At 42.3% G+C, this 14,720-nt stretch overlaps 1 protein-coding gene across 2 annotated transcripts in view; it reads left to right on the forward strand.

Annotated features, from left to right (window-relative positions):
- LAMA3 (laminin subunit alpha 3) overlaps positions 1 to 14,720 on the forward strand; it is a 1,348,901-nt gene that overhangs the window by 836,483 nt on the left and 497,698 nt on the right. For both annotated transcript variants that reach the window (XM_069620910.1, XM_069620909.1), the window contains exons 30-31: positions 5,427 to 5,592; positions 6,390 to 6,516. In XM_069620910.1, coding sequence (XP_069477011.1) covers positions 5,427 to 5,592; positions 6,390 to 6,516 — 293 coding nt within the window. The remainder of the gene's footprint in view (positions 1 to 5,426; positions 5,593 to 6,389; positions 6,517 to 14,720) is intronic.

The raw sequence follows: 14,720 nt of genomic DNA on the forward strand, positions 1-14,720 counted from the left end.
AAGGCAAAGCGCCTGGCCCAGATGGATTTTCTGTTGATTGTTATGTCTATTTTATCGATTTACTGGCTGTGATTAACCAGAGATGATCATCCCAAATACCATGGCTTGGGACCCTTATCATGTGGCCAGGAAAAGACAGACGGTATCTGATCCTGACCCTGCAGGTGGTGTTCTGTGGGAGGGTCACATGGGAGGGGACTCAGGCCACGAGATTTAGGAGAACCCTCTAACCAACTTCCGTAATCTTCCCATAGTCTTAATGGCCTATAAAAACATTTAAGATTTTGATGTTAAAATAAATCACATCAGGGACTTCAAGTCCCATAATGCTCTAGGTACTGACACAAGGAAGAGGGCCTCAGAGGTGCAGAATTGCAGTGTGCATTACAGTGGTTCAATTGACCCACACCTGAGCAGGACTTTTGAAAACTTAAAGCCCCTTCAGGGGCAGGCCATCAAAAAGCAGCAGCAGAAGGAAGAAGATGCTGGTGCCGCCACTGTGTTTCTAGCAGGTCACAGTGCTGAGAGGGTCGTTAGAGTCAGGAAACCGAGTTGCACAGATCGCGCAGCTGTAAGTGGTGCAGGACCCAGCTGTCCCGTGGGAGAGAGAGGCACTCCTAACTCTGTGTTCTACTCTAGTTGTTGGGGAGAAGCAAAGCAAGCTTCTTTTAAAGCAGGCGCAAGCATGGGAGTACAACCAGAGCTGTCAGATGCCCAGGTACCAACAAGAGAAGAAGAAGTTATAGTATCAGCAGATCAAACAGAGGCGCAGAAGAAACCCAGTGAGTGGGCCTTCGCTAGGTAACTCCGGGGCGCTCAGTAATAGACTGTTGATTTAAAGTAACAGTTTTGAATACTGTATGAATGAATTGAAGCATAACGCTTACGCTGAGAGAGACCGAGTGTAGAAAGAATGTAACCCCATTGCCAAAGTAAAGAGTGGACAATATTTGAGCAAAATTAATCTAACCTGCATAAAGAGAGAATACTAAAAGAGGAAGATGAAACCCAGCATTGCCTAAGCCAAAGAAAGGCAATTACAAATAAAAGGGGATACAGCTTTCTTCAAGACGGGAACTTGGAAAAAAAATATTGCCAACAGCTAACTGGTGTTGAAGAGGGAATTCAAAGGTTGCAGGAGAGAAGTGCTCCTTATAGAAATCATCAAGGGGGAGAGGAATACAACCTGGATTGCATGTGGCAAATAAATCAGTGAAACAAACAGCACCAATATTTATTGTACCCTTATGGAAGAAGTTATGAACCCCAATGTTGTTGTTGAAAGTCAAAGACTTTTCTAAAGCTAGAAGCAAACCTCACTGCACAGTACTTGTAGTAGTGGTAGGAATGTTATCCTGGAAGGCGAGTATACCAGGAAAGGGACTGTTAGTGGTTAGTCCTGGTAGGTTAGTAGACCAGGAAGAAGACAATTGAAGTACTGCATTGTGGTGGAAGGTTGAGGCAGAAAGGAAGTGTCAAGTCTGAGACTGCGTTATGATGAACTGTGGTCAAACCATCCTGACAAACCTTTATTGCATGTGATGAAGAAATGTGAAAGTGGTTATTCAACTGTTAGGTTTTTGAAGAAGAAATGTGAAAGTAGTTTTCCTTCAACTAAGAGAAGTTATACTAAATAATAACGGGAAGTGTGAAGACTCGGTTCTTTTCGGTTTATCAAGTAAGAGCTTGGGGAACCTTGACAATCATTTTGAAAACTGATAAATTCAGTTGATAAATTCAGTTTAATCAAGAACCTTCAAATGCCAAGTAGAAGACTTATGGAGTAAACAGAACTTAATGTTGTATTGGAAGCAGAACTTGGCTATTTGGTATCGAAAATCCTGAATTATTCTTGATGAAGGGGATCCGACCCAGGTTGCAAGGATACATATGTACCAAGTTTATGTTTGAACATCATTGTTATTTTGTGGATTTTAAACAGCCTTATGATACCTGATTGATTTGTTACATGTATGAGGGTGAAGGGCAGATACCCTTTTTAGAGTGTTTTCCTTTTGTCTTGTTTGGATAGGTAGGGAAATTCTCATTGGGTTAGGGAAAGTGAGTCATTAATTTATTTATTTATTGTGCATTTGTAAGACGCTTATACATGAAGTAAATTGTGTTTCAAAGCGCCCACAGGGCAACAGGCAGGGGACATGGGAATGAAAGGCAAATATAATAATGAAAGGGAGAGGCAGTCCTACTTGCCCTTGTGAGCATTCAGAGCGTGCAAGTGCAGAGAGAGAGCAGGGATGGGGGATGGTGGGGGTAAGTGCTAGGATTACCACAGAGGGAAGTGCTAGAGAGTAAGTTGCAAGCAACTGGTAAGTGACCGGCAGCAATCACTTGATAAGAGTGGTCAGCTGCCGATAAATAGGTGCAGCCCTGTGATAGCATAGGCCAGTGGGCGCCAAGGCAAGTGCTGGGAGTGGGCGGAGGCTGAAGGCGATTGGGGGTGTGAGGCCAGGATCCAGGTGGACACATAAGGGCCCTGGTTGCCAATGCAAGCGACTGTGGAGATTAGTAAAGGAGGGATAGGGGGAAGGAGGAGGTGAAATGGAAAGTCTTGTGGAACTTCTGGAATTTGAGGAGGTCTGGCTCAAGGTGAAGTGGAAGGGGGATGTTGTTGCATAGGAGGGAGCCAGCCGAGGAAAGAGATAAGCCACCAGCTCGCTGTTTAGTGAAGCACTTGACACCCTTTTGATTTAATAAAATGGCCACTTGTGCGAAAACTCTATCTACTTGTCCGTCTTGCATTTCGGACCCCTCGCATTGGCCCCCTAACTCCTTCTCTTATGCAACACTCTCATTAATATCTAACAATCTTTGTGGTCGTTTTGTGATACTTTCATTATTCTATTTCTTAAACCTGGTAAATTCCCACAGTATATTCGAAATGATTGACCAATATCTCTTGTCAATATAGAATGTAAAATGTTATCCAACAGACTGCATCGTACTATACCATCCCTTAACCATCCAAACCAGTTGGGCTTTGTCAAAGATAGACATTGTGCTTCTATCATGCCATATTGTTGATTTGGCTGAGGATTAGTCAAACCCCGTAGTACTTGTGTCATTAGATGCTGAAAAAGCATTTGATATGGTTTTGTTGAACTTCATATTTCAATTGCTTATTTGGCACGGCATAGGTCCTAAATGTATTTGTTTAATAAAAATATTATAAATCTTGCATTTAGATGAATACTACCCTCTCTGAACCAATTACTTTATATCTGGGCACCCGACAAGGCAGTCCATTATCGCCTCTCATTTTTGTCTTAGCTCTAGAACCGCTGCTGCAAAATATTCAGAATGACCTCAGGATTCAAGGATTTAACTACAATACTTTATTAAAGTTTATGTCTATGATATAATTTTCTACTTAACTAAGCCCCATTCTTCAATTGAGAACCTGTTGCATCATATTAATTTATATTCCAGTGTCTCTGGATATGAACTTAATGTTAGTAAATCACAAATTCTCCCCTTGTCTAATCTGTGCACCCACTCAGATGTTCAATATTTTGGTATGTCTTGGAATGCCGATCACATAGATTATCTTGCTCTACTGATAGCTAAAGACTCCAACACTATCATAAATGTTAATTCTAAAAAGATTTTCACTAAACTCAATGAATTAACTGAAATATGGTTAACTCTCTATTTGTCATGGTGGGTTTGATTTGAAACCATTAAAAAGATGCGTACCCCTGTCATTTTGTGTCCTCTATTTATGTTAACTTTCATATTTCCTGAGTCTTTCTTTAAAAAAATGGATTGCATTTTGTTAACATTTCTCTGGAATAATAAAACCCTCTGGATTGCAATTAATGAGCTTAGATTGCTTAAATGCAGAGGTGGTGCTGCCTTTCCTGATTTGCGCCTATATCATCATTCTTTTGTCCTCAAACATTTCTTCAGACATATTTTACATTCCAAAGTCAATGATACCCCTCCTTCATGCTGCCACTTGGAAGCTTCCTTAGTCAATCCATTCAATCTCAACAACTTCCTAAAATGCACTGAAGGACCGCTATTTAAAAAATATTCCGTTCTCCGTTGTGTCAAACGTGCATGGAATTTCCTTAAAGATAATATTGGTGACAATGTTACCCAATCCAACACTCGTATTTGGTAAAACGAAGAAATAAAGATTGTGAATACATCAATATATTGGTTGTCCTGGATTAGCAAAGGAATTATTTATACTCATCAATTATTTCAGGGACATTTTCCCATTACATTCAACTCTTTCCAATCACGTTATAATCTTGAAGAAGCAGAATATGCAGTTTATCTTAATCTCATCAATGCAATCCCTAACTCCACTCTGATTCTTATTCCAAATGTATTCCAGATCACATAGATATATTTTTCAAACCTACTTCAACCAGGGATGTCATTTATTTATCATTCTTTGTTCATGCAAAAGACAACAGAAGACAAGTCTACAACTGAACTGTCTTGGGAAATGAACTGTTCTTTTGATATTTCAATTGAATGTTGAAAGAAAATATGGATCAAAATCTTTAATATCAGCGTTTCAGCTAATATAACAAAGTGCATCTTTTTTATAATGCATAGAGCCCTTCTCACTCCCCAACGTATTTCTCGATTTGCTTCTTTGGCACATGATACCTTTTGGCCCTGCAATTATTCTTTGAACACATGACAAAACAAATGTAATTTTGTTATCTCCTTATGGTCTCCGATATGGCCCCTATATTGCAAAACATATTTAAATTCCTTCCCCTTCTAACATTGGAAAATAGTTTAATTCTGTTGGTTCATCAGATCTTAAGTTTATTAATTTGCTAGATGTATTTAATGTTTTTATTGTTCTGGCGTTCCAGGTTATTGATGAACATTGGAATGATGCACAAAACATCAACATCAATGAATGGTGTAATTTATTGTGTTCTACTCATAGAATTGAATCCTGTATTGCTATTCGGGCTCATCAGCAGCACACATTCAAATTAAAATTGGCTCCATTTATTGAATTTATAATTGTAATCTTGTGATTGTTGGAATTCAATACTTTGATCGCAATTCAAATGTCCTAAACCTCCATGAACTTGTACAGAGTAATAATACTTTAGTTCTCTAGTTTTTACCCCCCTCTTGGCATGTTTCTGTAACTTTTCTGTCATGGCTTTTATGTTTTTTGTATCAGATTATTGAAGTATGATGATCAATTGCTGTGATTCGACAAGTGTATACTTAGTCTAACATTAGGCATTGTATTTAACAATGCATTTAAATATTGTTATTATATATTTCTGCACTATCGTATTGTATAAACAAAATTTAATTTGCAATTATTTGAATAAATATTACTCATTTACTGTCTCACACATATTGTATATTTAAATCCTCAGCCCTCGAAAAGCATCACTGTCCTTTCCTCTTTTCTTTAGGGCTGCCTGCATCATCCCGTCAGTTTATGAAAGTCCACCAGTGGCGTTACTCTTTGATGTGCTCCTTGATGGCCGGGTTACCGAAGGGCAGAGAAATGTGCTTCATGAAAACCTACCTCTTGCTTCTGAGGGCAAGATCAACGGTGTGCTCTTGAAGGCACCACAGGTAGATGAAACATATTCTTTATTGATTGACAACTTCAAACAGTGTTCTGCCACCTAACAGTGCACGAGTGCTTATGTCCCGTAAAGGCCAGAGGTGTTCAGGCATCGATTGAAACTGAGTTTGATTGCTGGGTTTGGGAGCACTTATCAAGAGTGACATGGAAGAAAGAGGACAGAGCAGCAGATGCAAGTGATTGTGACTTTCTGCCCGAATGTGTGTGCTATCTATCATGGTCAGGAGATGGGCGTACATGGTGAATGACCTCAACAACCAATGCAGGGAGTACACACCTACCTAAGTACATGTCTGAAAGTAGAGCGTGCAGAGAGGCAGGAGCCAAAAGCTGAAGTCTTCACCCCCAGTGGCACAGGAGCAGGATTCTGCAATGGGCTCATGATTCAACATACTAGTGAACATCTGAGCTCACATTGAAAGCACTTCTACAATACAGCAAGAATGGCCTCCTGATTGTATACCCTCTCTTCAGCCAACTTCACTATTGTCTGACAGGAAGCCAACATTGTGATCTGTTCTTTGTGCCAGAGACATATGTGTTCGGAAAATAACACATCATGTATGGGCACACAAAACCATTATGGTCATCTCATTAAAAGCCAGAAGCAGTCTCTGCAGTGATGTAATATACCCACCCAAGATCAAGAGTCCACTACACAATGGCCTTAATGTATGGTGGAACATGTGAGTGAGGACCACCCTTCAATACAGCAATAGGGCCACTTATATTAATGTTGAGAACCTGCATGAAATCTGACAGATGGCCTTTGCTTCCTTTGCAGAACCAAATCACCGTCACCAAAAGAGTGGCCCATCCGGGCAGATATGTGTTTGTTGTGCACTTTTATCAACCTGAGCACCCGACGTTTCCTGTCCTGGTTCTGGTGGATGGAGGACAACCATGGTCTGGTGAGGATAACATCTTTTCGTGGCCTGTTTTCTTCTCTCCCCCACCTGTGCTGTCTTCCAGGCTCTCTGGTGCTACAACACTGAGTCTTCCTACTTGTATCTCCCTCTGACTCCTTTTCCTCCCTTCCCCTTCTTCTTCTTGACCTGATTCTGTCATTCTATCACAATCTCCTGTCTTTTCTCAAGATTTAAGAGTAGACCAGTTAAAGCAGATGGTTTGTATCCTGCCCTACTGGAAAACGTTTTCTGGGCAGATATCTGGGCAGATTTCGAAGTGTGCACACAGTATATGCATGTGTTTGCTCTTGCTCTTGTATTGCTCGAGCTATATTTTGTGGTAGAGGAGTCTGGGGCTTGATACAAATCTAGTTTGGAAAGAGTAACCTTTTCCAGCCGGCACCTACATTTGAAATGGTTCTCTAGGGCCCCGGAGGTGAATCAGTAAACCATTCCACAGCTTAGGCCTCAGTGCTCTAAGAGAGCAGCCTCCCCAGTGTTGATAGTTGTATTTTGGAATTACCAAAGAATGACAATTGTTGATCTCAGCTTTCTGCCAGGGAAATACCATAAAAGGCGATTATGCAGATATGCTGGGCCTTTATAGTTAACCAAACTTTGGGTTTTAAATTCAATCTTTTAGACAAAGGTAACCACTCTAATGATCTGAGAGCAGGAGAAATGTGATCATGCTTATGTAAATGAAATAATAGTCTTGCGGACGTGTTTTGAATCTTGTGGAGTTTAGAAAGATTTTTCTTAGATAAAGCAAGATAAGTTAAATTACAAAAATCTAAGCGGCTGCATATGAAAGCATTCATGAGTTGAAGAGGTGCTGAAAAGGTTAAGACATCTAAAAGCATTCTTAGAGGCTTCACTTGGGAGGAAAGCTGGGCCCTGTCCACGGTCATCATGGTGGGCAATGCAGAGAGTCTTGAAGTGTGTCCTTTTTCGATTGGGAGCCAAAGGACATGGCAAGTGCTGGGGTGATGCGTTGAAACCTTTTCATCCTGCTGTATTTTGTGCCCTTTGTAGGTTTCCCATAAGGTAATCCGGGAGACCTAGATCAAAGCTGTCTGCTTAATCCAGTCTTATTTGGACAAGCAATATAATGGCCATGGTTCTGTGGGTGAACTAAAGCTATGATAGTGGTAGTTTTTGTAGCAAAATATTTATTAAGCGTAAAAACGTATCACCTGCAAGCTGGTGTCAGGGCGCTACACAACACAATGAAACCAACCCATCAAACAAATACAGACGAATTACATAACCTTATAAGCAATTAAACGCAAATCACAACAGTGATAAAAGATATAATGCAAGGCAGTAGCACTGCAATTTCCGCTCAGTACTACATTAAAAGTTAGCCAGTGGGAAGGAAATATATTTAAAAGTTGGTAATGACATATTGTGTTTAGTGTATGCTGGTAGTTTGTTCCATAGTTTATATCCAAGGGAGCTCAGCATCCTGCCTCCATAACGAGCTGTGATATGTCTGCTCACCACTAATCGTTCAATGACGCCGGCTCTAAGTGTGCGAGCTGGAGCATAAGGCGGAACCACTGAGGACAGGCACCTCGGTGCCCGTCTATTGAGGACTTTCCAAATTAGGGTAAGGACCGGTATTTGAATTTGTTTCTCAGTTGGTAGCCAGTTCAGTGACCTAGGTGCCCCAGAGATATGATCAAATGCGTTTAAATTGAGGATCACCCAAACTGTGCGGAGTTAGCCTCAAGTCTAAGCAAATGTTTCTTGGATAGTCCGAGATAAACTTCTAGACAGTAATGTACCCTAGATAGCACTATTTATTGAACTAATGCTACTTTAAGGTGTTCCTGCATAAGTAAGCTATTACATCTACCAATGGAGTATAAGTGGAAAGGGGCACTTTTGGCATCCACTTGTTTAGAGAAGGCCAAATTCCTATCAAATAGAATACCCAAGTTCCTAGCTGACTCCACATGGGTAGGTTGTATTCCCAGACAAAATGGCCAAAGAAATGGTAAGGGGAACTTGGCCGAGAGGCCAAATAGGACTATTTCAGTCTTGTCCACATTAAGCCGTAGGTAATTGTCCTGCATCCAGCATTGAACCATAGCCAGACATTCCCCTACCACTCTACCATCGTCAGCGTTGCTGTGGAGGTCGACCAGACGTTGGGTATCGTCAGCATAAAACTGGCACTCAAGACGCATCTTCTCAATCAGCTGGGCCAAAGGGTACATATACAAATTAAAAAGAATAGGGGGCAAGGCAGAACCATGCTGTACTCAGCACAGTACTTGAAAGCTTGATGAAATAAAATGTCATAGTTGTACCCTCTGCAGCCGATCCTTGAGATAAGAATTCAACCATGTCAGTGCTGATCCAGTTGTATGCATAGAGGATCCAATGTCTGTTCGCTACCGTCTCAGACGCCGCTGACAGATCTAAAAGCATACGTCCGGGTGGATGACGGTTATCCCTTAACTAAAGCAGTTTTTCCTGCATAAACATAGCTGTAGTTTCAGTACTGTGTGAATGGCGAATGCCTGACTGGGGATCAACCAGAAGATGCTTACATTTCAAATATTTCAAAGTTGAGCAGTAGCTTCAACGTCCATAATTTTGCTTAGAACCGGTCAATTTGAAATAGGCCTAACATTATCTGGATTATTAGAATCTAAATTAGGCTTTTCCAGAAGGGGGGTGATCTGTGCTTCTTTCAATATAACCGGGAATACACCTCTCTGAAGGGAGGCATTGTCCACGGTTGCAACATCAGCCGAAAATACAATATGCTCTTTAGGAAATCCTGAAGGTAGCGGGTCCACGCTTTCATGCTCGATGCCCTCTAAACTATGTCTGCGTTGGACAGCAGATCAAACCACTTAAACTCCACCTGGCCCTGAGACAGAAGATCTGGGTGACAATCATGCAATCTTGGCTCAGCCTTAATGACGTCACTTGGATTTTAGTTTTTCCGCTATAAAATATGTTGATAACCTGTCGCATAATGCTTATCATATCGTTTTGGTATATATTGCTCAGTGCTGATTACAGTATGCGTTGTAACTTGTGAAGTTGGTAGAAACAGCTTCTGATGATCGCTCTCCCTTGTGCATCTAGCGTGAGGCTGCCCATCCATTCTCATTCCCAGGTTTCTTATTCTTGAGGATGGTGCTGGCCATGGGCCCAACTCAGTGAGCCAGCGGACTGACGACGCGTTTCACTGGAAGCTGGAGTGCGGGTTTGGAGGGGCTGACCTTTAGTTTATTTGTCGTCACCCATGCATCTCTGGATCGCCAGTACTGTGGCATTCAATCCCCACCACCCCAACCTGTGTAATATGTGGTACATGCTACTAAAAACCTCTTAATTAGTTCTCAGTACACAGCGGTAAGGTGACATGTTCTATTTTCTTAATTTAACTGCACTTTCCAAGGACAGTGGTATCCCTCCCTCAGCCCTTCAGCAAACCCATTTAGCAGGAGACAATATGTTTGTTACAGATACACTACAGAATGGCATAAGACACAACACTAATGGGTATCAGGTAATAATATCCCCATATATATGGTCGCCGTAAATAATATCGCCGGGAAAATGTCGTGGCGATATTATTTGGGTGATCATACATATGGGGACAGGGGCAAAAAAAAATTATTAAAAAAAAAGAAAAGAAAAAATGTTTGGGGGTTGCGGGGATGTTCCCCGCATGTTCCATGCAATAATGTCGCCACAAAAAAAACGGCCATTTTTCGGCGATATTTTTGCATGGCGAGATTTTTGTGGCGACATTATTACATGGAACCCACTAATGCATGTTTTTCTCCCTTGTTTTCCCCCATTGTTCAGCACTTATGCCCTCCCAATTTGTTTATGACGCAGAATTGCAATTCACGCCAATGGTGTGTACTGAACCCTTTTATTAGTCTTATCTTTCAATGGATGTTGTGTTAGTTCTGTTGACTTTGGAGGTGCAATCTCAGGTTTGCTACAATGTGGAACTCATTCTGTTATCTAATGCCCTGAGTCTGCAACTCTGATGACACAGGAAATAATAGATACATTAATAACAATATTCACTCACGAAACAGTGGATATATAAAAACAAGGCTGATAAACAAGTAAAAGCAGGGCATCAATTACAACAATTAATAAAACAATAATTTGCACTGCTTAATGAGCTCACACAAAATATAAATGTTGGAGCAGATTGAATCTTGGGACCTAGTTAATTTAAGGGTTAGCGATGTGATGAGGCGTTTTTCCAGGTGATGAGGCGCACACCGAGTTCGTTTCATCGTTCACAATCTAGCCCGGGTACAGCAAGGAGGCACTCATGCCTGTATCCACCGCAGTTACAGAGAGCAATGGGTGCCTGAACATGTATGTGCATGAATGCATGCTTATGACCCACTCTACGCCTTGCCGCAGGCACTTGGCCAGGGCAGTGTAAGATGGTGCGTGAGCTCCCCCACTGGTGAAGGGCAAGGAACAATCAAGTGATGAAAAGAGAAACAGCTTCCTGGGTGGCTGTGGCTGGTGAGTATCAAAGATAAATGGGAGCAAAATGGTGCTGAGATGTGTTGGTGAGGTTGCTGATTTGGCCGATAAAATTAAGCGGTTTGTACTAACGTCACTCTTAAGTGCTGGGGAGGAGCAACACGTTTTTGACCGTTTCAAAACCATCAGACACATCTTGGACACAATGATTGGCCAACCCATAGCCAGGAGCAGCAATGTAACAGGGTTTTTGAAGTGGTATTACCAAAATGTTGTGCTATTTGGCATGGTTGTCCAACAAATTCCAATATGTTCGAATTAAGGGTTTTTCTTTGTGTTCTGATGCTTTATTAAAATCTATCAAGGCTCAAATTTGACAGTTTTCATTATATGCAAGTGTGTTGGCAATTTTTCTTTAAGATTTCTTGAAACGTATAGGAAGTTAACAAGCTTTTCACCTTTTTTATTTATTTACTCATTGCAAAGCTACCCTTGGAATACATTTGCATTAAAAAAACATGAATCTTAGAAGACTTCTACATGTTTTGGGATTTCCCATAGACACTTGATCCTAGTGACTCCAGTTTTAGCTGCTGAGCTCTGAATTTTAATGAGAAATGGTTTCGCTGACTTTTTCCCCTGTATGTATTTGTATTTGTCCTTTGTGTTTTTGTATTTGTAACGAGCAACCAGGCAGAGTAAACTGCATTTAGGCACAGGTCTTAATAACAGAAAGTTGACTGCAGGGCGGTTTACTGAGGAATCAGAAGAAGGAGAAATCATTGGAATAGTGTGTTTTGAGAGCTTTACAGAATGTCAATAAAGATACCATTTTTCTCAGATGCCTTCTTTCTTAATTATACAAATGTTTAGTGGTTACCGGTGTAGTAAATGGTCATATAGTTATACAATTCTTGGTTCAAGCAATACAGAATGTTTACTTACTGCAATTTGAACAGTACATATGTGCACCTGCATCCCTTTTGGCATAGATTGAGTGTTTGAGCCAAGGCCACATTGTCCCTAGCAAGCCAAATGGTGCCAGGGGCTTGAGGGCGGAGACATGCCCCTACAGCAGAGGGAAGACAGGTGCACAAGAGACAGGACTGTGAGGAGTCCTGCAGAGCTACAGACAAGCAATCAAGGCAGTGAACAGAAAGGGGCAGGGAGTACAAGTTAGACAAACACGTCCCATTTGGGGTGTCTGCAGAATGGGGAAAAGAGTTTCCCACGGGGTGAGGCGAAACTCTCGTCTTTTCAGCTGGTTCTATAACAGGGCCCCACTCTTAATATTCATGGAAAGGAGCAGCAGGAGTGGGCGTCTGTGTCTGGACGCTAAGGCGCGAGCAAGGAAACTATACTCTCAAGACTGAAGGCTTTACAGGTCCAGCAGGAACCCAACAGTGACTGTCTCCTGAAATAGTAACCAACACACTGTTAATAATATGGCACGTGGGACAATATTGAAACGCGACAAAGGAAAGGGGCAGGGATTGCCTGCTGGGGAAACCCTGCAGCCAAACTCTCAACAAAGGAATTACACACGCACAAAGGAGGACAGACAAGAACCATAACAGAAATATCCAGGGAAAGACTAGGAGGTCAAAGTAAGCAAGGTTCAAGAACGAGAACGGAACGAAGGCGCATAATCAAGAAGATAAGGCTAAGTACAAGGGTACAGGAGACTGGAACTGCAGACTAGAAACTAAAGACCGGAATCAAGGAACAACTGACTGGGTTATAGACCAGGAACAATAAAACTCTGGTCTAGTATAACAAGGACTGAACTGCAGACTGGTAACAAGGAGTACAAGGAACTGGAACTCTGGACTGGAATAACAAGGGCAGGAAGGTAGTCAGATAACAAGGAAACTCAGGACTTGAATCTAGAAAGGCTAGGTAACACGGACTATGGGCACAGAACAAGGAACTGCAGGCAGGGAACAAGAGAATTGGGGGTAGAGAGCAAGGGGCGGCAGACCCTGGAACAGTAGACTGCAAGCACGGGAGGTGAGTTGTAGGGCAGGAAGCACAGGGGTGCAGGGCAGAAGTCACGGGGAGGAGGCAGAGTAGCAGGGATCACTGGGCAGTGGAACAGGAGCTGATTCTGGAAAGCGTAGCAACAGGACATAGCAGAAATCCAAGGATCACAGCATGAGGGACTGGCAGCGAACTCAGTGCAAGAGCCCCGTACTCCTGCAGGCGCCTGCTTAAATACTGACCCACAGTGTGCTGAAGCAGGCTCGTTAGCAGCACCTGGAGCACCATACCTGAAGGTAATCTGCCTCCTCCCTTTCTAGTCCTGGGAAAATGAAAGACGCACTGATCTCTAAGGCTTCTAGGGTTTGTAGTGCTAAGAAACGCTGCAAAGGAATAGCCAGGTAATGAGAACTGCTACAAGTTGCATTATGGGATATGTAGTTTGTAAAATGAAATGATGAAGTACCAAAGTCTTGCAAGCAGAAAGTAAAGTCAAAAATATGAATAGGTATTGTCCGGGGAGGATTATGGTGATGACATTTCAGTCCCAAAAAGTCCACAATGGGTGCCAATTGCCGTTCCAGTGGCACAGCCGTGACAAATGGTTCTTCAAGGTGACATATTATCTTTATTCAATGGAAAAAGCATTGTGGGTGCAGCCAGAGAAACTTACTGTTCTAACATCTCTCCCACTCACAGTTCAGATTATTAGATGAACTGTTCATATTTATTTGCTCTGTCTCCCTCTCTCTCTTCTGTCTCTCCCTCTCTGTCGCTCGTCTGTAACATTCCATTAACAACACTACTTCCCCTATTTCCTTCTCAGTATTGTCTATCTATTTAATTTCTTTCTTTGTCTCTTTCTCTTTCTCGTTTTATTTCTCACTCTCTCTCACTCCTGCTTTCTCTCTCTGCCCCTTTGTATGTGCTCCCTTGCTCGCTCTCTCTCTCTCTCTCTCCCTCTTTCTCTCTCTCTCTCTTTCTCTTCTCTATCTCTTTTATTCTCCCACTAACTCCCACCTCTCCCCGTTTCTGGTTCTCTCTGTGTGTATCTCTCCCTCTTGGGTTTTCTCTCTCTCACTCTCTCTCCCTCCTGCTTTCTCTCTCTGCCTCTTTGTATTTGCTCCCTTGATCTCTCTCTCTCTCTCGTTTTCTCCCTCCATTTCCTTCTCTCTCTCTCTCTCTCTCTCTCTCTTTCTCCTCTCTATCTCTTTTATTCTCCCGCTAACTCCCACCTCTCCCCGTTTCTGGTTCTCTCTGCGTGTATCTCTCCCTCTTGGGTTCTCTCTCTCTCTCCCTCTCTCTCTCTCTCTCTCTCTCCCTCCCTCCCTCTCTCTCTCTCTCTTTCTCCTCTCTATCTCTTTTATTCTCCCACTAACTCCCACCTCTCCCCGTTTCTGGTTCTCTCTGTGTGTATCTCTCCCTCTTGGGTTTTCTCTCTCTCACTCTCTCTCCCTCCTGCTTTCTCTCTCTGCCCCTTTGTATTTGCTCCCTTGATCTCTCTCTCTCTCGTTTTCTCCCTCTATTTCCTTCTCTCTCTCTCTCTCTCTCTCTCTCTCTCCCTCTCTCTTTCTCCTCTCTATCTCTTTTATTCTCCCGCTAACTCCCACCTCTCCCCGTTTCTGGTTCTCTCTGTGTGTATCTCTCCCTCTTGGGTTTTCTCTCTCTCACTCTCTCTCCCTCCTGCTTTCTCTCTCTGCCCCTTTGTATTTGCTCCCTTGATCTCTCTCTCTCGTTTT

This window comes from Ambystoma mexicanum, chromosome 5q (genome assembly GCF_040938575.1).
Source record: "Ambystoma mexicanum isolate Mex_15411 chromosome 5q, UKY_AmexF1_1, whole genome shotgun sequence".
In the NCBI taxonomy this organism is placed as follows: domain Eukaryota; kingdom Metazoa; phylum Chordata; class Amphibia; order Caudata; family Ambystomatidae; genus Ambystoma; species Ambystoma mexicanum.